This window comes from Erythrolamprus reginae, chromosome 1 (genome assembly GCF_031021105.1).
Source record: "Erythrolamprus reginae isolate rEryReg1 chromosome 1, rEryReg1.hap1, whole genome shotgun sequence".
Lineage (NCBI taxonomy): Eukaryota > Metazoa > Chordata > Lepidosauria > Squamata > Dipsadidae > Erythrolamprus > Erythrolamprus reginae.
This window is the reverse complement of record NC_091950.1, coordinates 20371762-20398583: the sequence shown is the minus strand read 5'-3', so window position 1 is coordinate 20398583 and position 26822 is coordinate 20371762. Positions and strand designations below refer to the sequence as shown.

The 26822-nt window shown below is 43.8% G+C and overlaps 1 protein-coding gene across 9 annotated transcripts in view; it reads right to left on the bottom strand.

The window, feature by feature from the left end:
• LOC139164426 (pneumococcal serine-rich repeat protein-like) overlaps positions 1 to 26822 on the bottom strand; it is a 141107-nt gene that overhangs the window by 11280 nt on the left and 103005 nt on the right. For 6 of the 9 annotated variants that reach the window (XM_070746533.1, XM_070746551.1, XM_070746560.1 and 3 more), the window contains 8 exons: positions 26585 to 26611; positions 22777 to 22919; positions 22592 to 22659; positions 20050 to 20216; positions 14668 to 14804; positions 12824 to 12891; positions 6237 to 6391; positions 4942 to 4980 (listed from right to left, as the gene is read on the bottom strand). In XM_070746533.1, the coding sequence (XP_070602634.1) occupies positions 4942 to 4980; positions 6237 to 6391; positions 12824 to 12891; positions 14668 to 14804; positions 20050 to 20216; positions 22592 to 22659; positions 22777 to 22919; positions 26585 to 26611 (804 nt within the window). The remainder of the gene's footprint in view (positions 1 to 4941; positions 4981 to 6236; positions 6392 to 12823; positions 12892 to 14667; positions 14805 to 20049; positions 20217 to 22591; positions 22660 to 22776; positions 22920 to 26584; positions 26612 to 26822) is intronic. The other 3 variants (XR_011558620.1, XM_070746543.1, XR_011558621.1) reach the window with 3 other exon arrangements.

Genomic DNA, 26822 nt, shown 5'->3' with positions numbered 1-26822 from the left:
TCTGTAGGAAGTCTAATAGATGTAAGATGGAGGCTGAGCGAGGGGGGATCTCTCGAGCTCTGCAGAATCTACAAAACGCTGCCCATGTCGCTTGGTAAATGCGAGTCGTTGACGGGCGTCGAGCCGATTGGATGGTATGGATGACCTTTTCCGACAGGGATTCCGCCCTCAAGCGGTCCCCCTCAATCTCCACACGGCAAGCCTCCACCACTGAGGCTCTGGGTGCACCAACGACCCCTGGGTGAGGGAGAGTCTGTGGTATGGGATCCTCCATGGCGGGGAGGTTGAGAGGTCCATCAAGTCCGCGAACCATGGTCGTCTGGGCCAAAAGGGGGCGACGAGAATCACCTCCGCCTGCTCCGAGAGTATCTTGGAGACTACCCTGGGTAGAAGGCAAGTCGGAGGGAAGGCGTAGAGTAGACCCCTTGGCCATGGGGAGAGGAGCGCATTGATACGGTCGGCTCCCGGGCACGGGAACCGGGAGTAGAATCGGACCACTTGGTTGTTGAGGTGGGTCGCGAACAGGTCCACTACCGGTTCCCCATAACGGTGTATAATGTCCTGGAAAACCTCCGGGTTCAATGACCATTCCCCCGGGTCGATGGTTGTGCGGCTCAACCAATCCGCCTGGGTGTTGTCTGATCCTGAGATGTGTTCTGCTTGGATCGAGACCAGGTGTGTTTCCGCCCAAGACATCAGGGAGTGAGCCTCCTCCATCAAACGGCCCGACCTCGTACCTCCCTGATGATTTATATGGGCCCTTGTTGCTACGTTGTCCGTCATGACGAGGACATGCTGTCCCTCTACCCGGTCTTTGAAGGAGTGGAGTGCCTTGAAGACTGCCCTTAGTTCTAGTAAGTTGATATTGGGGTCCCTCAGGTCGTCTGCTGTCCAGAGACCCTGGGCCACTCTGGAGCCGCAATGTGCTCCCCAGCCGGAGAGGCTCGCATCTGTAGTGATCGTCACCTCCCGATGGTGTAGGAAGGGAGAGCCTCTGGTCAGCGCTTGGGACGTCCACCAGGGCAGAGAGTGACGGACGGGTAACGTGAGACGTACCTGGTGTTTGGAGTGGCTCATGCGTGCTCTTTGGAAGGGGAGGAGGAGCCATTGAAGCGGGCGGGCATGCAGCCGCGCCCATGGGACGATGCTGATGCAGGAGATGAAGACTCCTAGCAGCTGGGATAGAAGGGCCAAGGGGACCCTGGTGCGGTGCTGAATAGAAGCTATCAGCGTCCTCACCCTCTGCTGCCTCTCTGATGACAGGTAAACGATTCCGGCTGCAGAGTCTATCAGAGTTCCCAAATGTAAGAGCTGTTTGGTTGGATTCAGGTGGCTTTTCACATAGTTGATCGTGAAACCACAGGTCTCTAGAGAACGTATTGTCCGTTGTAGATCTAGTCTGGCCTGTTGAGGGCTGCTGGACAAGATGATTACGTCGTCCAGATAGGCCATGAGACGAATGGATCTGGTTCTCAGGTCGGCTGTCAGTACATCCAGAAGCTTGGTGAAAGCTCTGGGGGCCGATGAAAGTCCGAAGGGCATTGCCCTGTACTGGAAATGATGGTCCTGTATACAAAAGCGGAGGAAACGTCGATGATGTGGATGAACTGGTACGTGCAGGTACGCCTCTTTGAGGTCGATGGAGGTCATCCAGTCGTGGTGTCGGATGGATGCCAGGATTGACTGTAAGGAATGCATCTTGAAACGTTGGTAGCGAACATAGATGTTCAGCTGCTTGAGGTTGAGAATCAGGCGGTAGCCGCCGGACGTCTTGGGGACCAAGAACACGATAGAGTAGAACCCCTGTCCTTGTTGATGTACTGGCACCGGTTCTATTGCCCCAATGTCCAACAGGTGTTGTACTTCCCTGGCAATCAGGGAACATCTTGGTTGAGATAGCGACGGGCATTGTAGGAATCTGTCCGGAGGAGTCTGTAGGAAGTTGATGCGCAGACCATTCTTCACGGTATCTAGCGCCCAAATGTCGGTGGAAATAGCCGCCCAAGAGCCTGAGAAGGACTGCAGGCGTCCACCGATGGGTACCTGGATGGGTAAGTCATTTTTGTTTTCGGTACCCTCCTCTGTTCCCGCCCCGAAAGGATCTGCGGGGCTGTTGGAACTGTCGGTTCCTGTCTCCATAACCTGTTCTCTCGGACCTGAAGGATGGCTGCGTGTAGGAGCTCTGTCCATATGGCCTGGTGTTTGAGGCCGCAGGCGCGGCCGTGTCCGCTCGAAAGGGCTGCCTTCTGTAGTACGGGGCCGCCCGCCTGTCTTGCCTCCTCGCCGACCTTGGCAGCACCTTTTTCTTGTCTTTATCCTCGATCAAGACTTTATCTAGTGATTCTCCAAAAAGTGTGGTCCCTTGGTAGGGCGCGGTTGCAAGACGCCATTTCGATTTGGCGTCCGCTTGCCAAGAGCGGAGCCATATTAGGCGTCGAGTGGAAAGGTTGGTAGCCATCGCCCTGGATGAAAACCTAGAAGCAGCCAAGGTGGCATCGGCGGAGAACTCCGTGGAGGCGATCAATTTATTAATGTCTTGGCGAAGGCGAGCGTCCTCCGGGCCCAACCTGGGGAGGATGTCTCGAAGCCAAAGGATTGAGGCCCGGTTGAAGAAGGAGGCTGCCATAGCAGCTCTCAAGGACCAGGCACATAGCTGGTGCATTCTCCGGATCAGGTTCTCGGCCTTCCTATCATCGGGCCGCAAACCATCCGCCATCTCCGATGGAACCAGGGCATTGGAAATTAGCGAGGTAACCGGGGTATCCACAGCCGGGTATTGGAGCAAATCCTCTATTTCTGGATCGAAGGAGTAAAGCTTCTTGTCCAGAGCTGAGGGACCCAGAGCTGCTGCTGGTTGCTGCCAGGGCCTCTTTATGTTTTCTGCAAATATGGGCACTGCAGGGATAGTTTCTGAGTCCCTTTGAGGCTCATTAATGAGTCTGGAAGCGGGTAATGTGCCCACATCCTGGTCAGCCGTCTTTTGGGCACTGGTCAAAGTTAGTGTGGTTCTGGCCTTGTTTAGGAGAACCCTGAAAAGGGGTGCCTTGAATAAGCCTGCTAATACAGGCTGTTCTGGTAAGGTGGCTTCATCCCCCGACAGCTCATTCTCTGGGTCTGAAAAGGCCTCTCTGAACTCTTGCTCCTCCTGAAAAGAGTCATGCAGGGAAGGTGCAGGTGCAGGAGCTGACCAGATATCCTGCCTGCTGGGGCGAGGTGGCAGTGGGGATTGATGTTGTTGTTGGGCCCCAATTGCTATGCCCTGTGCATAAGCTGAAGCAATCATGTCTTGTACCGAGGGAGACATGGCTTGCCAGTTATCTGTAGAGCCCCTGAGCCCTGCTGCTGTGGGCGTGAATGTGGCTGTAGCTGCTGGAGGTTGAGAGGCAGGCCTGCTCCATTCTGATCTCTGAAATCCCTCAGATGGTGGGGGGGCACTTAATGGGCGGTCTGGTGAAAGACCCCCAGCGCTTTGAAAGGGAGGCCCCTCGAAGGTGGCCGATGACAGGGGAGGAGGACCCAGCGGGCTTTGATAAACGGGTGGAATAACCATGGCTGAGGGGCTAGGCCCTTGTCTTGGTTTTGCTTTGTCAAGCTGGGCCTCGAGGGCCTTTATTTTCTTCTCAGCCTCCTTTAGTGCATTGGAGGACTGAGAGCTTTTCCCCTTAGATTTTGAGCTGGGCCCCTTGTCCTTACTTTTATTCTTGGAGGAGGAGGGCACAGGAGCGCTGGGACTGGATTGAGACATGTTTGTAACAACACCGAGCCAAAAACACGAGGTTACTGCTTAAAAGCAAGTAAAATGGTGGACTAGGGAAGCTGGTGTCCCCTAAATAACATGTCATCTGTTTTTCCTGCTCGTGATTGGCTGGATACTAAGTAGAAGCCCATAATAGCTTCGTTGTCCTGGCAACGCCCTGAAGCAAGATGGCGGCCCTGGGATAGGCTGAAAAGAGCCTAGTCACTCTGACCCCTTAGCAAACAAGATGGCGGCCGTGACATCAGGCGGGAAAAGCTCTGCTTCTCAAACGGCCGGAGGGGGACTCAGAGGCTTTGGCTCTGCGCCAAAATGGCGGGCGCAACTTCGGGCAGCTCGGCAATCACCTTCTGCACCCCCCCCCCCTTCAATTCCTTCGATCTCTGCTCCTCTGAGCGATCGGGAACAAGGTGGCTGCAAAGGGCCTCCGAACAGCTGATCTTTTTTTCTTTTTCCATTGCCGATCGGCAGGAACGCTGTCTGGGAGCTGCTGGGATCGCCTTACAGCTGATTTCCCCCCATGGGGAAATTCTGTGTACTGATTGCTCCTCTGATCGGTAAGAACCGATACTCGGAGACTCGTTGCGCTGGAAGAGTGGTTGGGGGGGGGGGGGGGTCTGATCGCGGGCGTCAGGGACCCCAATCCAGCGATCCCTTTCAGCAAGGCAATACTCCGGAGAGCAGTGGCCTCTCAGGGATTGAAGAGATGGAGAACAATACCCCGGAGGGCAGTGGTTCTCGAGATCCAGGTCTTCCTCCTATAGAGAAAGGGAAAAAAAGGAGAAAAAATTATTGTTAGTAAACATCCTATAAATCTCACATACTGTGAGAAGAAAACTCATAGTCCCCACACTATGACTGAGTTTTTAAGACTGAACCTGAGGAGGTAGAGGGGGGCGGGACATAATTATGTTAATTTTTAACTCAGTCCCTGCCAATGAGGCTGAAGAACAACCCACATTGGACTCTCCGAACAGTGCAGGGGAGAATTTCCTACCGGGACGCAGCGCCCAAGCGCACCGGCTGCTGCCCACCACCGACTATGCTGATTTTGTTTCAGTTTATATATCATATTCTGTAGGGGCTGATACAATAAAAAAAGTCTACATTTCTTCAGTTCAACGCAGAGGGATCGAGGGTACTGAAATCAGAAGCGAAAATATCTTGGGATAAAAGATCCAACTTACCTTGTTTGGATGGTTCTGTTGCTATGCCTGATGGATACACTGGAAAACAATGGAAGGGAAGGAAGGATTCCATTAGATATGGAAGGGGCAAAAGATAGGCAGAGTCCCCCAGGGATCAAACCAATCGAGATGGCAACCATCACTATGCAACAGAAGCGTTGCCTCTCTTTTACACGTGATGCTTTTACTGCAGGGTGATGGCTGCCATCCTGACTTGGTGGCAAAGTTATTATAAGTTTCTGAAAGACTCTTAACGGTCTTAAAAATGTGCCTGTCTGCCCCTCATTCTATTCTCAACTCATCTCATTTTATCTCATCTCATCTCTAATAAAATTGATCTAATCTAATCTTGTCTTGTCTCGTCACGTCTCGTCTCATCCCATCCAACCCAATAATCTAATCTAATCTCATCTCATCTCATGAAATATAATATAATATAATATAATATATAATCTATCTCATCTCATCTCAACTCAACTCATTTTATCTCATCTCATCTCTAATAAATCTGATCTAATCTAATCTCGTCTCATCTCATCCCATCCAACCCAATAATCTGATCTGATGTAAACTAATCTCATCTCGTCTCATCTCACTCAACCCAATAATCTAATCTAATCATCTCTAATCTCTAATCTAATCTAATTCAATGCAATGCAATCTATCTCCCTTTTTACAACCCTCTAATCCAGTGACAGGCTGCCCGTCGCCCGTGCAACTAGTGCGCTCCCGGCAGAAACCAAATCTTGCGCGAGGATGCTCGCGCGTGAAATATTCCACCAATTTTCAGTGATTTCTTTAAGCAAAAAAACCACCGGAAAACATCAAAATCTCACCCACGCGAGCGTCTTCATGGGAGAATTGGCTTCCTGTGCATGCGCAGAAGACGAGTGTCATGCCAAGACGTGTGTACGCCTGCCAGTCTGCTGGAGCTGCACGCTCAGCTCCATTTGCCCAACCGCCACTGCGCACATCTCCCCCTTTTGGTTCTGGGCTAGAATTGCAGTGACTAAGTGGAGCTGAGCATTTACTGGCCAGATGCCCTTCCTGACACCAGGAGGCATTTGTAGTAGATGTTTTTTTTAGAAAAACATCTGCCGCTATCTAGGATTGACTTCTCAATGTTTTGAGTGGGAGAGAAGTATCCTCATTACTAGGCTACCACACCGCTCAGATCTATCTGTATGCCTATCTGACGTAAGTAACAGGAAAGGACGGAGATATTATAGATTTCTTAAAGTCGTGAGGCCGACATTCATGACCATTACCATTTCAGTTCATGCCAAACTTTATACCTTCAATGGTGAAGCCCATGATGTGGAACCTGCTACCCAGCCACTGAGAGGTGGCATTCTGGGTCTCTTGTTGAAAGACATCTTTGATGGTGTCTTTGCTCATATTCCTTGCAGGATGGAAATAACACTTGCAATCAACTATAATGGAACCAATTCTAAAAAATATATAGTGGGGATTCAGGAAGAGAGAAAAAAGAAACATGAGTCAAAGCGCACTCAAACATAAGTGCACCTTCGTACCTACCGTTCCTGTCCTAATGTCTTTTTATCTTTTCTATCTCTACTTTATACTTATATTATGTTAAACATACTACAATACTATATATGTATGACAAATAAAACAAACAAACAAACAAATAAATAAAAACTTCAGACTAAAGCTAAGAAGCAAGTTGAATTAAATGTTTTAATGCACAGAAGCATTTCAAACTGTATCACTACCAGATAAAGTTAGACATTTTCAGAGGTAACTTTAAAAATAATCTTGCGTTTCGATGTCTTGATGACACGTCTAAGATCAAAATGCACACAGAACAAAAAACTCCTACTACAGAATGTTGAAACTTCATAATCAAAGAATTTGGCTAATATATTATTTGCCATAAATGGCTTTTTCAGTGGTGCAGAATCTCTAGCCACTGAGAACTATATTTCCTACCATCTTAGTCAAAGGCTTCTCAATTATTCACAAAGAAATATTTTGCTCTTGGCATTGTTTACTGATTTCTGGATTTCATCACATTAAAAAAATGAAGATTCCCTGGAAACATTTCCCATTCTGCTATATGCATTAGATAAGCAAGATAACTTTTGGCTTTTTTATTAAATAAGGTCAAGATCACATCATTAAAATAGGCTACAATAGCAGCTTATTGGGCCTTTTTGTGATTCAATGGGCTGTAGCTATCAGACCCTGACAATATGTTGTATGAACAGGCCAGCACATTAATCATAACATAGTCCATTAGTTTAGGATTAATATACGTGCATGCAATATTTTTCTTTATTAAGCTGGCATTCTTATGTTATCAAAACTATCTTACCATCATGGTCTGCGGCACTTCTATGCCTCTGATTATTAACCAATGCTGCAATACTCCAAGTGAATCATACTTTTATTTTTAAAAATTCATTTTTTTCTATTGATATGGCCGCTCATCTCAAGTTCATGATTTTGTGTAGCTAACAATATTGAAAGCAGGAAAAAGACGCATACACTCACGTTGTCTTTTCCCTATTTTAGAAACATAGAAACATAGAAGACTGACGGCAGAAAAAGACCTCATGGTCCATCTAGTCTGCCCTTATACTATTTCCTGTATTTTATCTTACAATGGATATATGTTTATCCCAGGCATGTTTAAATTCAGTTACTGTGGATTTATCTACCACGTCTGCTGGAAGTTTGTTCCAAGGATCTACTACTCTTTCAGTAAAATAATATTTTCTCATGTTGCTTTTGATCTTTCCCCCAACTAACTTCAGATTGTGTCCCCTTGTTCTTGTGTTCACTTTCCTATTAAAAATTTTAAATGTTGTTAGCTACACAATATATATATAAACCTCAGCCAGGGGAAGAAACAAGCTTATTAATGATAAAAGAACATAACAGAGCATGGGCTCAGCCATACCTCCTGACACCAAGTCCCAGTGACTGAATCATAGCTCTTTTTGCTTTCACTCATATCAGTAATGGGCCGCTACTGGAACAGTCGGGATCGCCATCCCGGTAGCGGAAATGGTGATACACAGGCATCTGTGTGTCCCCAACATGCTCACTGTGTCCCCCGTGCAAGATTTGGCTTGTGTGCATGGGCAGAAAGTGAAATCTCTCACGAGGACACTTGCACACATGCGATTTTGGCAATTTCAGCCTTTTTTTTGGCTTCTGCGCATGAGTGAGATTTTGGTGTTTTGGGGTGTTTTTTCGCTTCCATGAGTGCGCGGAAGCAAAGAAATTGAGGAAAATCAACCGAAATCTTGGGCATATGAGCGTCCTTGCAAGAGATTTCACTTCTGCAGATTTCATATGTGCAGAAGCTGAATCTCATGCCAGGTGTGGATGTACTGGACGCGCATGCAGTCGCTGCCAGGAACAGACTGGTAGCCCTGAGGGTGGGCAGCCTCTCTCTGACTCGTATCCTTGTCCTTCATTCTTTCAATCAATATGTGAAAAGTGTTCGGAAACTTCAGATCGTGCAGAATGTAGCTGCGAGAGCAATCACGGGCTTTCCCAGATATGCCCATGTTACACCAACACTCCGCAGTCTGCATTGGTTGCCGATCAGTTTCCGGTCACAATTCAAAGTGTTGGTTATGACCTATAAAGCCCTTCATGGCACTGGACCAGATTATCTCAGGGACCGCCTTCTGCTGCACGAATCCCAGCGACAAGTTAGGTCCCACAGAGTGGGCCTTCTCCAGGTCCCGTCAACTAAACAATGCCGCTTGACGGGACCCAGGGGAAGAGCCTTCTCTGTGGCGGCCCCGGCCCTCTTGAACCAACTCTCCCCAGAGATTAGAATTGCCCCCACCCTCCTTGCCTTTCGTAAGCTACTTAAAACCCACCTCTGCCGCCAGGCATGGGGGAATTGAGATATTCTTTCCCCCTAGGCCTTTACAATTTTATGCATGGTATGTCTGTATATATGTTTGGTTTTTATATTAATGGGTTTTTAATCGTTTTTAGTATTGGATTATTATTGTACGCTGTCTTATTATTGCTGTTAGCCACCCCGAGTCTCCGGAGAGGGGCGGCATACAAATCCAATAAATAAATAAGTAAATAAATAAATATCACCTGGACTGGAAGATTTCAATGTCTTGAGAGAAATCTGGCCATTTGATTACTTTACATATTTGATTACTTTGGAATGGTACCTTCCCTAAAATAGAATGGAATGGAATGGAATAGAATAGAATAGAATAGAGTAGAGTAGAATAGAATAGAATAGAATAGAGTAGAATAGAATAGAATAGAATAGAATTCTTTATTGGCCAAGTGTGACTGGACACACAAGGAATTTGTCTTTGGTGCAGATGCTCTCAGCGTACATGAAAGAAAAAAAGACATTTGTCAAAAATCATGTGGTACAGCACTTAATGATTGTCATAGGGGTCAAATAAGCAACGAAGAAGCAATCAATATTAATAAAAACCTTAGGATACAAGCAACAAGTTGCAGTCATACAGTCCTAAGTGGGAGAAAAAGGATGATAGGAATGATGAGAAAAACTAGTAGAAATAGAAGTGCAGATTTAGTAAAAAGTCTGGCAGTGTGGAGGGAATTATTTGTTTAGCAGAGTGAGGGCGTTCGGGGAAAAACTGTTCTTGTGTCTAGTTGTCTTGGTGTGCAGTGCTCTGTACCGACGTTGTGAGGGTAATGCCAAGAGCTGCATTCTGCAGGACTAATTTAATAGTGAAGGAAGATCTAGTCGGGGGCGGACTCCCATTCCCGCTGCTCCTGGTGTGCTGCGCATGCAGCTTTGATTCACCTGCGTGCAAGCGCATCCGGTGGTTTTGCCTCTGCACATGCGTAGAAAGCAAAACCTTGCGAGGGAACATGTGCCTGAGATTTTGGCAATATTTTTTTGCTTCTGTGCATGTGCAGAAGCAAAAAAAATCTCATGCACACGTGCATCCCATCACGAAATTTTGCTTCCTGCACATGCGCAGAAGCAAAAAGACGCTGGGACGCACACGCAGGAGAAATGAAGCTGTGTGCGCAATGCAACTTTCGCTACTTTATCCGTGCCAGTAGCAATCCACTACTCAGCCTAATAACGAATGAATGTGGCCAGTGCCGGCCCTAAACATAGAAACATAGAAGACTGATGGCAGGAAAAGACCTCATGGTCCATCTAGTCTGCCCTTATACTATTTCCTGTATTTTATCTTAGGATGGATATATGTTTATCCCAGGCATGTTTAAATTCAGTTCCTGTGGATTTACCAACCATGTCTGCTGGAAGTTTGTTCCAAGGATCTACTACTCTTTCAACAAAATAATATTTTCTCATGTTGCTTTTGATCTTTCCCCCAACTAACCTCAGATTGTGTCCCCTTGTTCTTGTGTTCTCTTTCCTATTGAAAACACTTCCCTCCTGAACCTTATTTAACCCTTTGACATATTTAAATGTTTTGATCATGTCCCCCCTTTTCCTTCTGTCCTCCAGACTATACAGATTGAGTTCATGAAGTCTTTCCTGATACGTTTTATGCTTAAGACCCTCCACCATTCTTGTAGCCCATCTTTGGACCCGTTTAATTTTGTCAATATCTTTTTGTAGGTGAGGTCTCCAGAACTGAACACAGTATTCCAAATGTGGCCTCACCAGCGCTCTATATAGCGGGATCACAATCTCCCTCTTCCTGCTTGTTATACCTCTAGCTATGCAGCCAAGCATCCTACTTGCTTTTCCTACCGCCTGACCACACTGCTGGCTGGGGAATTCTGGAAGTTGAAGACCAGATATCTTCAAGTTGCCAAGGTTGGGAAACACTGTCCTAGAGTCACTGATTTAACACTTTTCTTCTCTCTTTCTCTCTCCCAAGCTGCAATTTAGAAAGATGAACTTGCACAGGTTTTTTTTGTAATTAGGCCCAGCTATCCAATGCTAGCTAATGGAGGAAGTAGATGGAAAGCACTGGCCTGCGTGCAGGAAAGAGGTAAGGAGTGAAATTATCCTTTATCGTCAGTAATAATAATAATTTATTAGATTTGTATGCCGCCCCTCTCCGAAGACTCGGGGCGGCTCACAACATAGCAATAGTACAATACATTACAAATCTAATATTAAAATTTAAAAAGTCAATTTAAAACATTAATACGTAGCTCTAAATTGCATCATAGTTGAGAAGTCTGTAGAAATGTAAAAATTGGGGAGTGCTATTTTGATAAGTACCCTGCAGCATCTGTTTTATTTTACTTAGAAAGGTCGATAAGGAAGGGGAAAGGGACTCTAGTTCCTTAACAGCAGTAGTTCTCAACAAGGGGATCGTGACCCCTTTGGGGGACGAATGACCATTTCACAGGAGTCGCCTAGGACCATCGGAAAAGACAAATTTCCCATGGTGTTAGGAACTAAAGCTTCTATTCGGACGCCTTTGAACATATTTTACAATCAGGAGTTTACAGTGGGCGTGTCTTTCTGTACTTCCTGCCAATCAGCTTAAAGCTCTGTTGGGAGAATTGGCGCTAGACTTATGGTTGGGGGTCACCACAACAAGAGGAAGTGTCTTAAGGGGTCGCGGCATTAGACAGGTCGAGAACCACTGCTTTGAGAAATACTGTGCTTACTTATTTTTTAATCTTATCACTTGTAGGTTAATGCAGGGGTGAAATTCAAAATTTTCACCTACCGGTTCTGTTGGCATTATTATTATTATTTATTAGATTTGTATGCCACCCCTCTCCGAAGACTCGGGGCAGCTCACAACAATAGCAAAAACAATGTCAAATATTAAAAAGAAACCCATATAAAACCCCTCATTAAAAACCAAACCACACATACATACAAATCATAAAATATAAAAGCCGCTGAGAGGTCAAGAAGCACCAGGACAGATGATCTCTGGTGGGCCTGTCCCGGGCCCGCCAGAGATCATACATCAACGCGACCAAAGCAGTTTCCGTGCTGTAACCGGGCCTGAAACCAGACTGTTGAGGGCCTAGATAATCGGCTTCTTCCAAGGACCGCTGGAGTTGGAGCGCCACCACCTTCTCAACAACCTTCCCCATGAAGGGAAGGTTGGAGACTGGACGGTAGTTATTAAGCACGGCTGGGTCCAGGGAGGGCTTCTTGAGGAGGGGGCGCACAAGTGCCTCCTTATAAGGAGCCGGAAAGGACCCCCTCCCCAAGGAGGCATTGACAATCTCCTGGGCCCAGCTCCGTGTCACCTCTCGGCTGGCCGAAACCAACCAAGAGGGACATGGATCCAGTAAGCAGGTGGCGGAGCTCACAGCTCCAATGGCCTTGTCCACTTCATCAGGTGTCGCCAAGTCAAACTCCTCCCAGACGGATGGACAAAGACGTTTAGCCCCAGTCGCCTCGACTGACTCGTTGTCAGCCGATACTGATATACAATTGGAGTTGAGGTCCAGCCGGATGGCTTGGTGGGCGTGGCAGGGGAAGGATACTGCAAAATCCCCATTCCCACCACACTTTGGGGACAGCCAGAGGTATTTGTTGGTTCTCTGAACTACTCAAAATTTCAGCTACTGATTTTCAAGAACCTGCTGAATTTCATCCCTGGGTTAATGCAACATTGATAATTTCCTAGTATGCTGTAAAAACAATCCCTCACCTAGGGAATACTCTCAGTGAAAAGTTTTATGTAGCCAGATTTAAGAGGTATCTTCCAATGCTTGGTACTGAGGACAGATAAGATCCAAACCATGAGTGTATAGGCATAATTTAAATATTTTATGGAACCACAATTTACTTAAATATAGTTTCTTGAGTAAGACATGTCTGACTGAATTCACGTACCATAATAAGCCACAACAATTCACTTAGTTTTAATTGTTTATAAACTCAATGATGTCATCAATATCTTGCTCAGAGCCACCTTTGATAAACACTCACCTTAATTTGGTTACAGCACAAATTTTGAATCCATCGCCGATGGAACTCTGCTGGAAGAGTTGATTCAACTGGAATCAAATCAAATTAAATCCTATTAAGCTTAAACCTACACTTTTAAACCTCTTGTTGTTTGGTGCACAATAAGTCACCTACGCTATTGAGTTGTGAAGGAAGTGAGTAGTACCCCAAACAAATCTGAGAACAAACTATTCCCGAAGAACTACACTAATGTTGCAGTTTAATCACTTAAGTGTTGCATCTTATGATTTATGCATTTTTATGATGGCTATGATCATGATTTATCACATAGCTTTTATGTACAATGGGAATGCACTGAAGACAAATTCCTTGTGTGCCCAATCACGTTCGGCCAATAAACCTATTCTGTTAGTCTATTCTATTCTAATTGCTATTCTATTCTACTGTACTCTAGCCTCCTTGAGTCCTATGGGATTGGGCAGCATATAAATCTAATGAATGAATGAATAAATAAATATTCAAATATTCTATTCTATTCTATTCTACTCTACCCTAGTCTACTCTAGCTGCCCTGAGTCCTATGGGTTTGGGCAGTATATAAATCTAATGAATGAATGAATGAATGAATGAATGAATAAATAAATAAATATTCAAATATTCTATTCTATGCTATTCTATTCTACTCTACTCTACCCTAGTCTACTCTAGCTGCCCTGAGTCCTATGGGTTTGGGCAGTATATAAATCAAATGATTGAATGAATATTCTATTCTATTCTATTCTATTTTACTCTACTCTACTACACTATACTCTAGCCGCCCCGAGTCCTTTGGGATTGGGCAATATATAAATCAAATGATTGAATGAATATTCTATTCTATTCTATTCCATTCATTCTATTCCATTCCATTCTATCTTCATTCATTGGATTCAGATGCAAATTTTTCACCCCGATTCTATCATTAAATGGAGTTCAACTGAGATCATTCTTTTCAGGAAGCATCTGGTCTTTCTTGCTTTTCTTCAAAAATGTTTAGTTTCTTATCCAAGAAAAAGAAGAAAGTCCAGCTTCCTCCTGAAAAAAGCACCTTTGGGACAATCATGACCTGGATGACTGAGAATCTCCATAGACATGGCTAACTGAGAGTTTGCCCATTAAATCAAGATTTAACTATTACATTAAGACTATTACAAACAATCAATGTACATCAATGATTTATTCAGACACATGAGCCAGATTGATAAAAGTGGGCATTCAGATTTAATGGACATTCTCTTCCTGAACTACTTTATTATTATTATAAAGTTATAGGCTTGCCAGTTTGTGGAAGGAATGGAAGCAAATTAGGAAAATTAATTCAGAAAAATCTTACAAAAAGAGGGAATTAGAGAATGTGAGAGAGACTTGCAATGGCATTATAGTGGTACCTCTACCTACAAATGCATCAACTTATGAACTTTTCTAGATAAGAACCGGATGTTCAAGATTTTTTTGCCTCTTCTCAAGAACCATTTTCCATTTACAAACCTGAGCCTCCAAAAGTGTAACCGGAGAAGGGAGAAGCTGCTGTGGGGCCTCTCTAGGAATCTCCTGGGAGGAAACAGGGCCTGAAAAGGTGGAGAGAAGCCTCCATGGGGCCTCTCTAGGAATCTCCTGGGAGGAAACAAGGCCTCCACTCTCCCTGTGGTTTCCCCAATCGCATGCATTATTTGCTTTTACATTGATTCCTATGAGAAAAATGGTTTCCTCTTCTCACGGAATGAATTAAGTTCATAAGTAGAGGTACCACTGTATTTCATGGTAGTTCCCTATCATTTTTCCAATTCAGGGTTTGCAGCAGAGGACTTCTAAGTGAAAATCCTCACCTCGTTATTGATGGAACCCCTCAATTGCTTATATTCTGGTGAAAATGGATTTGGATTGGTCAAGTTTTTGTTGATAATTTTGAAACCAAGCTCATAGCCTACTAGATCTGGAGCTGAATCAGTTGTAGGTGAATATCCTAGAAGGAAACAAGAAGTGATGTGGTATTTTTTTCCTTTTTCTTTCTTTTTTCTCACTTTACTATCAAGCAAAATTCAAAGCAGTCATAGCCATGGCTGCTTCCTTGATTATAATTTTTATTAAGAACTTTAGTTATAACTAAAGTGACCAGATTTTAAGATTGGGACAGAGGGACACCATTAAGCGTGCGGGGGGGGGGGGGGGAAGGAGAGGAGGCGGCGCTAAAAAAAGTTTAGCCAAAAAAAATAACAAAAAATCTCTCTCTCCCTCCCTTTCTCTCCCTTCCTTCCTCTTTCTCTCTTCCTTCCTTCCTCTCTTTTTTGCTCTTTCTCCCTTCCTCCCTCTATCTAGACAGAGACCTCTTTCCCTCTTTCCCTCCCTCTTTCTCTTTCTCCCCCCTCCCTTTCTCTCTATTTCTCTCTTCCTTTCTTTCTCTTTTTCTTTCTTTCTATTCCTTTTCTCTCTTCCTTCCCTCCCTTTTACTCTCTTTCTCTCTTCCTCCCTTTCTCTCTATTTCTCTCTCCCTCCCTTTCTCTTCCTTCCTTCCTCTGTCTCTTTCTCTCTTCCTTCCTTCCTTTCTTTTTTGCTCTCTCCTTCTCTCTTCTATCTGTCTCTTTCTCTCTTCCTTCCTCCCTCTATCTAGACAGAGACCTCTTTCCCTCCCTCCCTCTTTCTCCCTCCCTTTCTCTCTTCCTTTCTTCCTCTTTTTCTCTTTCTTTCTATTCCTTTTTCTCTCTTCCTTCCCTCTCTTTTTCTCTCTTTCTTTCTCTCTTCCTCCCTTTCTCTCTCTTTCCCTCCCTCCCCAGCGCTGCACTTTTAAGGTAGGCTGCACTAAGTGAAATCCCCTGGGAGCCGTGGAGGAACTTTGCTCGGGAATAGCATCCTGAGCAGTGTTCCCTCTAATTTTTTTCGGGGGGTGGGTGGGCGGAAAAGTATAGTGTCTGAGCAGCAGTCCCTTTGGGACTGGGCGGCACAGAAATAACAAACAAACAAACAAACAAACAAATAAAAAACCCACCCTGTTTTGCCTCAGAGAATTTCAAAATAAAATACTGTACTGTGTGTCTATAACAGTGAGCTCATAATAGGGCAACTCTATCAATATCAAAATGCCACTTAAATAGTTCAGCTAGTTTCAAACTAGATTTTGATTTTCTTTCTCTCTTCCTTACTCCCATTCTTTCTCTTTTCCTTCCTCTCTTTTTTCTATCTGTTTCTCTCTCTTCCTCTCTTCCTCTCTCTCTCCTTCCCTCTCACTCTTTCCCTCTCGGCTTCTGGGCAGGTTTGGAAAACTCTGAGTTGATGATGATTTTTAAGTGAGCGATTGCTCACTGCTCAGCTTAGAGGGAACTATGGTCCTGAGTGCGGACTCTCTCCTGTTGAGACACAGTTGGGGAGGGGTATGATGGGCTGACAAGCCCCCCCCCCCCACACACCTCGCACCCTCCCCTTCACCCCGAGAATCCCCTGGCTCTGCACAGCATTTCCCAGTAGGGGGCAAGGCGGGGGTGGGAGGAAGAGGTCCGTTGGTCTTCCCGTAGCTGGAAACCATTTCGCTGACCTCAAAGGTGGTCACGTTTGAGTTGAGCGCTGCGGGGATCAAGGCTGCGAGTTCAAAGGCCTGGTTGTACTTCTCCATAGCGCCCGCCAGCTCCTATTTCTCCTCCATTTTTCCAGCAACCCGCTCAGCACCACGTTCACGGGGACATCAGCAGGGGTTTGGCCGGCCATGCTGAGGGCCGCGGGAGAGGCACAGGCAGAGACGAGACACCGGTCAGCACAGCGGGCACACTGGCCACCGCCACCGCTCCAGGTGCTGCGCTCGTGGAGGAGACGCAGGCACGAAGGGAAGCCAAGTGGCTCTGGAGGGCGGAGTGGGGAAGTGGGCCCGAAGGCTCAGCATGTGCTTCCCTTCTCCCGCGGAGTCTCTTCCCAGCGGATCCGCCCTCCAATTTCCTCGCACACAAAGTTCTTCCCTTTCACACACCGCCCGGCTCAAGGCCAAGATAGAAAGCCAGCTGCAGCGGGGATGGAAGGATGACCCTCCAGTTTCACTGCCCCGTTTTCCTCTTTTTTTGGGGGGGGGGGGGGGGGCTGGGAAAGAAGAGCAGGCAGCAGAGCCCCGGACTGCCCTTAAGCTCCTCCCAGGTTGCGGCAAATCCTTCCGCCTGCCGTTCCCTCTTCCTCAGGGGTGCAGCGCCAGGACACGACTGGGCCCATCCGGGGACGGGGCAGAGGAAACGGGCGAGCAAAGACCTTGCACAACTAGCCGGAAGTCAGCACAGAGACCTCCGGCCAAGCTGGGTTAGGGGCAGGGAGGGCGAGGCAGCAGCGGAGAGTTCGGAATCCCCTCCCTCCAGCCTCTTCCCAAGAGGGCTGATTGGGAGATAAAAAAGTGGGACATTTTTCAAACCGAGTGGGACGCTGGACAAATGATCAAAAGGTGTGACTGTCCTGCTGAGAGAGGGACGACTGGTCACTTTAGTTATAACAGTAAAATCTAGTACAAAGTGGAGAAAAAAGAATACAGAGAAGCAAAAAAGGGTTTGGAAAACGAAAAATGAGAAAAAAGGAAAAGTAAGAATATAATGAAGGAGAAAGGAAATATATGAAGAAGTGATTTCTAACCTTCATAACAATATGTTTCAACACATTTGGTGATTCTTCACCCCCTAATGAAGTTACATTTTAATTAGAATTTTATTAAGAGCCAAAAAAACAACACAAACTAATAGAGTAAAAAAGCAAAGAAAGAGAAAAGCAAGTGTGAAAAAGACAAAGTTTCCAATTTTCTTGGCAGCAAACATAACTACAATTGCAAAATTGTCTCTTACTCTATATTACAAAAAACCACACTTTTTATTATCTTTTTTCCTCAAATAAAAACCACAAATCATGAATGTATTTTTTTTCTCTTTAATGCAAAAAGTCTAGAAAGAATATTCAGTCAGCCATAAATGTAGATACTGGGTTTTTTCTGATCAATCCATCTTCATTAGTTCCATCATCTTCATCATCTTTCCTCTACTGTATTGTGGCTGGTGTCAAACTGTTCCACTTTTGAGCATATAATAATCTTGACTATAGTTATCATACATAAAACAAAGTCCCATGGCTTTTTCCTAGTTTCCTGTCCTTTGGTCCCAAAAGGAAAGTCTTTGGTTTCAGTTTTAACCTTTACAATCTGCTTAATGTACAGTATGCATTTGCATCTAACTTTTTATATTTTTTTTACATGTCCACCAAAACATGATTAAAATATCACTTCATACTGTTTCTTCACATTTACAACAAATATTCAAAGTGCCTTTATACAATCTAAACAATTTATCTGCTGACAGATAGTAATGTACATCATTTTATAAAAATTCTTTTTGAGATTACAACCTAATCTAGCCACATATTTTCCCATTGATTCATTTATATATTTTAGCCAAACGTTTTAGCCCATTTTATCGTACATACTTTCATGTGTTCTTTTTCTGATGTTCCATCAGAGGTTTGTACATCTTAGCAATAACATGTTCATCATTAATACATTATTATATTTCAAACACAGTCTCATATTGCTGAAAACCATAACATCTTTTATACACTAAAACTTTCGGTTAAGTGTACATAAGAAAAAACATTAACAAGAGTATTTTGTTCTTGTCTTCATTTCATTTTACAATCCCCTTGTGAAAAATTTAATACATCGCAATAAATGGACCACTTATCATTTCTCTTCTATAAAATGTTTCTTGCACTGAAAGCCAAAAAGGTATTTTCAGGCAGAATCTATATTTATTCTACATTCTAAGAATAGGCCATCTGACATGAGTTTTTTAAAGACTACATCCACTTAGAAACATAGAAACATAGAAACATAGAAGTCTGACGGCAGAAAAAGACCTCATGGTCCATCTAGTCTGCCCTTATACTATTTTCTGTATTTTATCTTAGGATGGATATACAGTATGTTTATCCCAGGCATGTTTAAATTCAGTTACTGTGGATTTACCAACCACGTCTGCTGGAAGTTTGTTCCACGGATCTACTACTCTTTCAGTAAAATAATATTTTCTCATGTTGCTTTTGATCTTTCCCCCAACTAACTTCAGATTGTGTCCCCTTGTTCTTGTGTTCACTTTCCTATTAAAAACCCTTCCCTCCTGAACCTTATTTAACCCTTTAATATATTTAAATGTTTCAATCATGTCCCCCCTTTTCCTTCTGTCCTCCAGACTATACAGGTTGAGTTCATTGAGTCTTTCCTGATACGTTTTATGCTTAAGACCTTCCACCATTCTTGTAGCCCGTCTTTGGACCCCTTCAATTTTGTCAATGTCTTTTTGTAGGTGAGGTCTCCAGAACTGAACACAGTACTCCAAATGTGGTCTCATCAGCATTCTATATAGCGGGATCATAATCTCCCTCTTCCTGCTTGTTATACCTCTAGCTATGCAGCCAAGCATCCTACTTGCTTTCCCTACCGCCTGACTGCACTGTTCACCCATTTTGAGACTGTCAGAAATCATTACCCCTAAATCCTTTTCTTTTGAAGTATTTGCTAACACAGAACTGCCAATACAATACTCAGATTGAGGATTCCTTTTCCCCACTTAGCAACATGTTTTATCTGCTCTTAGTTTTACAAATCTTTCATCCATTCTTTCTTCAAAATCATCAACTTTTCCCCATATGATAACATTTAAGTTTGAAAGTATACACCATGCAACCATTTTTAATTGCTTGACACATTAAGCCAGGCCCATCCTAAACATGAAAGGGTATTTCAAGATTATCACTATTTATATAAAGTGCAGCAAGTAAATTCAAAGTTCTAAGGCATTCTGTATAAAATGCATGTGATGTGATTAATCCTCTTTGGGTAGAAATTATTTGCTCTCTAATAGAATAACAATAGCTCAATATAAAGTGTCCAGGAAGTGCAATGTTTGCTTGTAGAAGGTGCTGGGATATCGCCAGACAAAAATAAATTTAGAACAGAGTAACCAACTCCGGACTACAAAATTCCAAATGACCATGAGGTGTCAATAAGCACTGCTGCCACCTAGTGGTCATCCATATTTTTGTAACCCAAATCCGGTAGACTGGAGAAAAAACAATTGTAGCCCAGTGGCATCTCTTCTTGATGTCATTGAGACACATCACTATTTAAGTCAGGTAATGTTGGTCAGAATGAATTCAGTAGTGGACAGCCTCAAATGTTTTTAGAAAGCAAAATTATTGCTTCTTACCATTAACATAAAGGCTGTTTGGATCCAGGTTGTACTTCCCCATCTTGGTGAACTGGTTGGTCTCATTTATTAATTTCTGATATATATTGATTGGATCAAAAGGAGTAGCAGCTTTATGATAGCAGCACACACTGTCTACTCCAGTGAACTTCCCTTGATTTATAGATCTAAGGAGGAAAAGATTCGAATGAAAATACATTCAGAACAGGTGCACAGATCTTGGAGCTACCTGGCAATCTGAAGTACAAAAGGACTTAAGTTTCAGCTCCGTTGATTTTAAGCAAACTATATCCTTGATTCTTTTCTTGGCAATGCTTTGTATCATGTTCTTCTTCCTGCTGGTTTGACTATTTAGTTTGCCCCTGTTTATTTTCAAGCTCGTTTCAACATTGAAGCAAAAAAACTGTTGTGATGAAAATGAGGGACTGGGTTTTTAAAAAAATTAGAATTGGAATAATAGTGACATGTTGAAAGATGGAATTGAAATCAACCCTGGCTTCTCTCAAATACAACAAGATGTGAGAGATTTTAATTTAATTAATTTAATTTAATTTAATTTAATTTAATTTAATTTAATTTAATTTAATTTAATTTAATTTAATTTAATTTAATTTAATTTAATTTAATTTAATTTAATTTAATTTAATTTAATTTAATTTAATTTAATTTAATTTAATTTAATTTAATTTAATTTAATTTAATTTAATTTAATTTAATTTAATTTAATTTAATTTAATTTAATTTAATTTAATTTTAATTATTATTATTATTATTATTATTATTATTATTATTAATTAGATTTGTATGCCGCCCTTCTCTGAAAACTCGGGGCGGCATACAAATCTAATAAATAATAATATTAAATTAAATTAAATAAATTAACGGTTTTAATATTGGATTGTTATATGCTGTTTTTATTACTGTTGTTAGCAGCCCCAAATCTACGGAGAGGGGCGGCATACAAATCCAATAAATAAATAAATAAATAAATAAATAAAATTAAATTCATTTATATGATGCTCAACTCCTGCCGCACTCTGGGTGGCGTACAACATTTTAAAACAATATAGTAACAATATAACACCCCAAAATAAATCATTTATACCCATATGAAAGGTAAAGGTTCCCCTTGCACATATGTACTAGTCATTTCCAACACTAGGGGGCAGTGCTTATATGTTTCAAAGCCGAAAAGCCAGCGCTGTTGTCTCCATGGTCATGTGGCCGGCATGACTAAATGTCGAAGGCACACGGAGCGTTGCTATCTTCCCACCACCAAAGGTGATCCCTATTTTTCTACTTGCATTTTTACATGCTTTCAAACTGCTAGTTGGCAGAAGATGGGACAAGCTAACAGGAGCTCCAGTGAAGGGCTGCAAATTTTTTTACTACATTGTGGGTGTGGCTTATTTTGTGCGTGTGGCTTGTCAGCCATGTGACCAGGTGTGAATGGCTTCATGAACATGTGTTTCAGGGGTGGCTTAATTGTCCTATTGTCTCTCCTATATCCCATATATCTTCTCTTATATCCCTCTATCTTTCTTCTATTCTCTCATTGATTATTTTATCCTATATTCTCTCTTCTATTCTTTCTCTAATTCTATTTCCTCGAAGGTGTCCTCTATTACCTTCATTGTGTATTATTGTGTATTGGACAAAATAAATAAATAAATAAATAAATAAAAAATAAATGTCACTCATATCAAGGGTTCGGGTTCTCCTCGCCTCAGAGAGATACAATTTCCCTATCTATTTACTGTTACCGAACATCCAAAATATACTATTTAATTCTATGTATGTATGCCACCTGTGTACATATATATTACACACAGGCACACAATATACTATTATTATTAGTTATTATTATTATTTATTAGATTTGTATGCCGCCCCTCTCCGTAGACTCGGGGCGGCTTTTTTTTTTTAAATGCAAAGTACACTAGTTAGTCAAAAAAGGTCACCTTTTGTTAAAAATACATTCAGAATTAACAAATTAACAAATTAAGAATTAACTCTTAAGAAAAAAAAAGAGAAGAGACATTTGGATTGTTAACACTTGCCATTTGAATATTTGGATTTATAACAATAACAGAAAGCCCAGTCTAGAAAAATAACATACATAATTGGATTTTGAAGAGGGTACAGTTATCTACTACTAATACATTATCTACTATATAAACTATATATTTATGTACATACATATATACACGCACACAACTCTTCTAAAATTATGCACATTCAACCTCATTTACTGTGATAGGAAAAATATACCCAGAGCCCAGAAGGGGGTGGGGGGATTCAAAATTTATCTACCAGGAGCTCTTCACTGGGGAGAGCTCACTCACTGGGGAGCTCTTCACTGGGGAGAGCTCACTCCATTACACAGGACTAGGGATTTGAACCGCCAAACTGGTGACCTTTCTGATAGGCAAGCTCAGCATCTTAGCCTCTGAGCCACTGCCTCCCAGTGGTGGGAGTTAGAATGAGAATCATAGTAAGCATTTACGGATGACTAAAAACAATTCCAACCCATATTGCTTACCTTAATGCCGATAAACGACAGTTGATCAAATGAGGACCAATGTCACTCTTTTTCAATATAGCTCCTAACTAGGTATAAAGAAAAGATGATGTAATTATTGCCAATACTAAAACATTATTGCTGACTATATGATGAAGGTCCTATGTGTAAGAGCTATTGGACTAAGCACACATGGGTCTTCTTACCAAATTAACGAAGGACCGTTGTGCTGAGCTGAAAATCCTTGATGCGGGATCAGCCATTTCTTGCCTATACATCAAATTGGTGGCAGTGAAGCTGACCGTGAAGCATTCAGTTGTCGCTCGAGCTTTGGAGGTGGGAGGAAGAGCTGGAAGAGATACAGTAAATCTCAGCTATGGAAACCAGATGGCGTATAATCAACCCATCAATCCCTATTTTGTATTTTGCAGTTCCTGTCATGGACACAGGGGGGCGGTGTTTTTGGTGCATAATAGAAGTTGAAGCGTATGCTTTTCATAGTTGGAAATTAACTGTTGCGGTAGATCCAAAAATATGTAAGAAATTAGATTAGAGGCTGGAAACCAAGTTGTGCAACATACAGATTGATGGGTTAAGTTTGGAGAACAGTGGATTGTTCAGAACTAAGGTGGCACATTTCAAGAATATAAAGGAGTACTTTGCAGAAGGGCAGGACCTGTAAAGTCCAAAGGTATGAAATAAATTAATAATAACAATAGAGTTGGAAGGGACCTTGGAGATCTTCTAGTCCAACCCCCTGCCTAGACAGGAGACCCTACACTACTTCAGACAGATGGTTATTAGTGTTGGGCGAACTGAACCTGCAAAGTTTGGATTCGTACCGAACTTTGCACGGTTCGATATACCGAACCCGAACCCGAATTTTTGCAAAAGTTCGGGTTTGGGTTCGGGTTCGGGAGAGCGCCAGGAAGCGCCGCCGCCCAGCTGTCACTTTCAGAAACAGCCGGAGCGCTTCCCGGCGCTCTCCCGAACCTGAATGTTTGCTGAACTTCTGGGTTCGGCGTTCGCAAGACCGCCGAGAAGCGCCCCAGCTGTTTCTGAAGGTGACAGCTGGGCGGCGGCGCGTCCCAGAACAGCCGGGGAGATGTCGGCCAGTCGGGAGGCGCAAAAGGAGGTGGGGAATCCCACGAGGATATTCCAAGGGCGGAGCTTTGACATCACTGAGATGTCCTTCCTGGTCGACTGAAACGGGGACTCCAGGAAGGACATCTCAATGACGTCAATGCTCCACCCCTGGAATCTCCTGGTGGGATTCCTCACCTCCTTTTGCACCTCCTGACTGGCCGACATCTCCCCGGCTGTTCTGGGACGCGCCGCCGCCCAGCTGTCACCTTCAGAAACAGCCGGAGTGCTTCTCAACAGTCTCCCAAATGTCGAGCCCAGAAGTTCAGCAAAAGTTCGGGTTCGGGAGAGCGCCAGGAAGCGCCCCGACTTTTCCAGAAGGAGATAACTGGCTGGCGGTGCTTTCTGGCGCTTTCCCAAGCGCCGAACTTAAAACTTTGGCAATGATTCGGGTTCGAGTTCGGGTGCCAAACCCGAACTTTTAGAAAAATTCGGGTGCCGAACCCGAGCTTCGTTGGGTTCGCCCAACACTAATGGTTATCCAACATCTTAAAAACTTCCAGTGTTGGAGCATTCACAACTTATGGAGGCAAGCTGTTCCACTGATTAATTGTTCTAACTGTCAGGATATTTCTCCTTAGTTCTAAGTGGCTTCTCTCCTTGTTCAGGAGAGAATTCGCAAGGCAGTTTCTTGTTCAGTGTTACAGAACAGTTTCTAATGGTCATAACCAAAGTTGGAATATCAGAAATCAGTATCTAGTATTTATATGACGATCTCCACAGAACACACCACATTGGGAAGTGACATGGTATAATGGTAGAAACCTTTTATTATCTGGAAAATTTTCTAATATTGAACCTATTCCTGGGGTTCTCCACATCATCTGCAGGAAAAAACCTGTAGAGCAGCGATTTTTCCCTCGGGTGCCGAAAGAGCATGGGCGCGCACTATCGCACATGCACTATCACACCCTACCCATAATTCAATGCTGAGTCTCTCCTTATCTCTCCTTATCTCATTTATCTTTTCTTCCACTCCTATATCTCTCCCACTATTCCTCACTGACTTATTTTATTGTTATATCTTCTCCTCTATTCTTTCTTTGATATATTTTATTACATGTATATTCTCTGTAACTTACAATGTGTATTGGACAAAATAATTAAATAATTAAAAATAAAATAATAAATTAAAAAAATGCCTGAGGAGGTCAAAAACAGCTTCTCTGGCCCCCCAGAGGTTCCCAACTTCTGGGAGCCCAGTAGGCTTGTGTTTCGCCCTCCCCAGGCTCCAAAGGCTTCTCTGGAGCTGGGGGAGGGTAAAAATGCCCTCCCCCATCCCCCTGGAGGCTCTCTGGAAGCCAAAAACACCTTCCTCTGTGTTTTGCCTCCGTGCAAGGCAAAAATCAAATGACCTGCACACACATGCACGTTGGAGCTGAGCTAGGGCAACCACTTGCATGCCAGCAGATATGGCTCCGCGTGCCACCTCTGGCACCCATGCCATAGGTTCGCCATCACTGCACTAGAGCATACTGCGTTATTTGCAATCAGTATACAGTGATCCCTCGATTAGTGCGGTCTCGATTAGTGTGAAATGCTATACCACGGTTTTTCAAAAAATAATACATTTAAAATTAGTCTGCGTTTTTTTCATAGGGAAGGAGGGAGGGAAGGAGGGAGGGAGGGAAGGAGGGAGGGAAGGAGGGAGGGAGGGAAGGAGGGAGGGAAGGAAGGAGGGAAGGAAGGAGGGAAGGAAGGAGGGAGGGAAGAAAGGAGGGAAGGAGGCGGGCATTCTAAACGCCGAGAAGCTGTTGCCGCCAGCGCTGCTGCAAGAGGACTCGTGCCCCAAGAAAGCCGGTGGTAGCGGCGAGGAGGCTGGAGGCACTGGGTGGGTGGCCGACATTAAAAACAACCATTGCCAGCCTCCGCACTTTCGTCGCTCCCCGGCTCCACCATCTGCGCATGCGCGGCCATGAAAAAAAGGGTGCGCATGCGCAGATGGTGTTTTTTCTTCCGCACCACTATACCGCGGAAAATCGATTAGTGCGGGAGGTCTTGGAACGTAAACCCCGCACTAATCGAGGGATCACTGTACAGTGATACCTTGTCTTACAAACCCCTCGTCATACAAACTTTTCGAGATACAAACCCGGGGTTTAAGATTTTTTTTGCCTCTTCTTCCAAACTATTTTCACATTACAAACCCAAGCTGCCGCCACCGGGATGCCCCGCCTCCAGACTTCTGTTGCCAGCAAAGCGCCCGTTTTTGCGCTGCTGGGATTCCCCTGAGGCTCCCCTCCATGGGAAACACCACCTCCTGACTTCCGTGTTTTTGTGATGCTGCACGGGAATCCCAGCAGTGCAAAAATGGGTGCTTCCCTGGCAACGGAAGTCCAGAGGTGGGGGTTCTCAGCGAGGGGAGCCTCAGCAAAATCGCAGCATCACAAAAATATGGAAGTCCGGAGGTGGGGTTTCGAGGACTTCTGTGTTTTTGCAATGCTACAATTTCGCTGAGGCTCCCCTCGCTGGGAAACCCCGCCTCTGGACTTCCATTGCCAGCGAAGCACCCATTTTTGCGCTGCTGGGATTCCCCTGCTGGGATTCCCCTGCAGTATCACAAAAACACAGAAGTCCAGAGGTGGGGTTTCCCATGGAGGGGAGCCTCAGGGAAATCCCAGCAGCGCAAAAACGGGCGCTTTGGCTGGCAAAAGGGGTGAGTTTTGGGCTTGCATGCATTAATCGCTTTCCATTGATTCCTATGGGAAACATTGTTTCGTCTTACAAACATTTCACCTTACAAACCTCATCCCATAACCAATTAAGTTCGTAAGACGAGGTATCACTGTATTTAGGAGACAGTTGGACATTTTAGATTGTGTAACACAGTTGGAGTCCATGACTCATGAAACCTCTGTAATTTATACTTACTGGTCTTAGGTGAAGCTTCATGATAATCTGAAATGGAAAGAGAATTGTAAAAATGGAAAGAGAGTCACAAAATAAGGCACAAGAAGAACCAACTAAAATGGGGTCTTTCTCACGCCCACCATCATGAGAAAAATAAGATACAATAAATTCCTCTTGCACACTTCCGATTATTCCATGTCAACAAATCTCAGCAGGGTTTCCAATTATCCCAAAGATCCCCAAATAGCAGTTTTCAAAT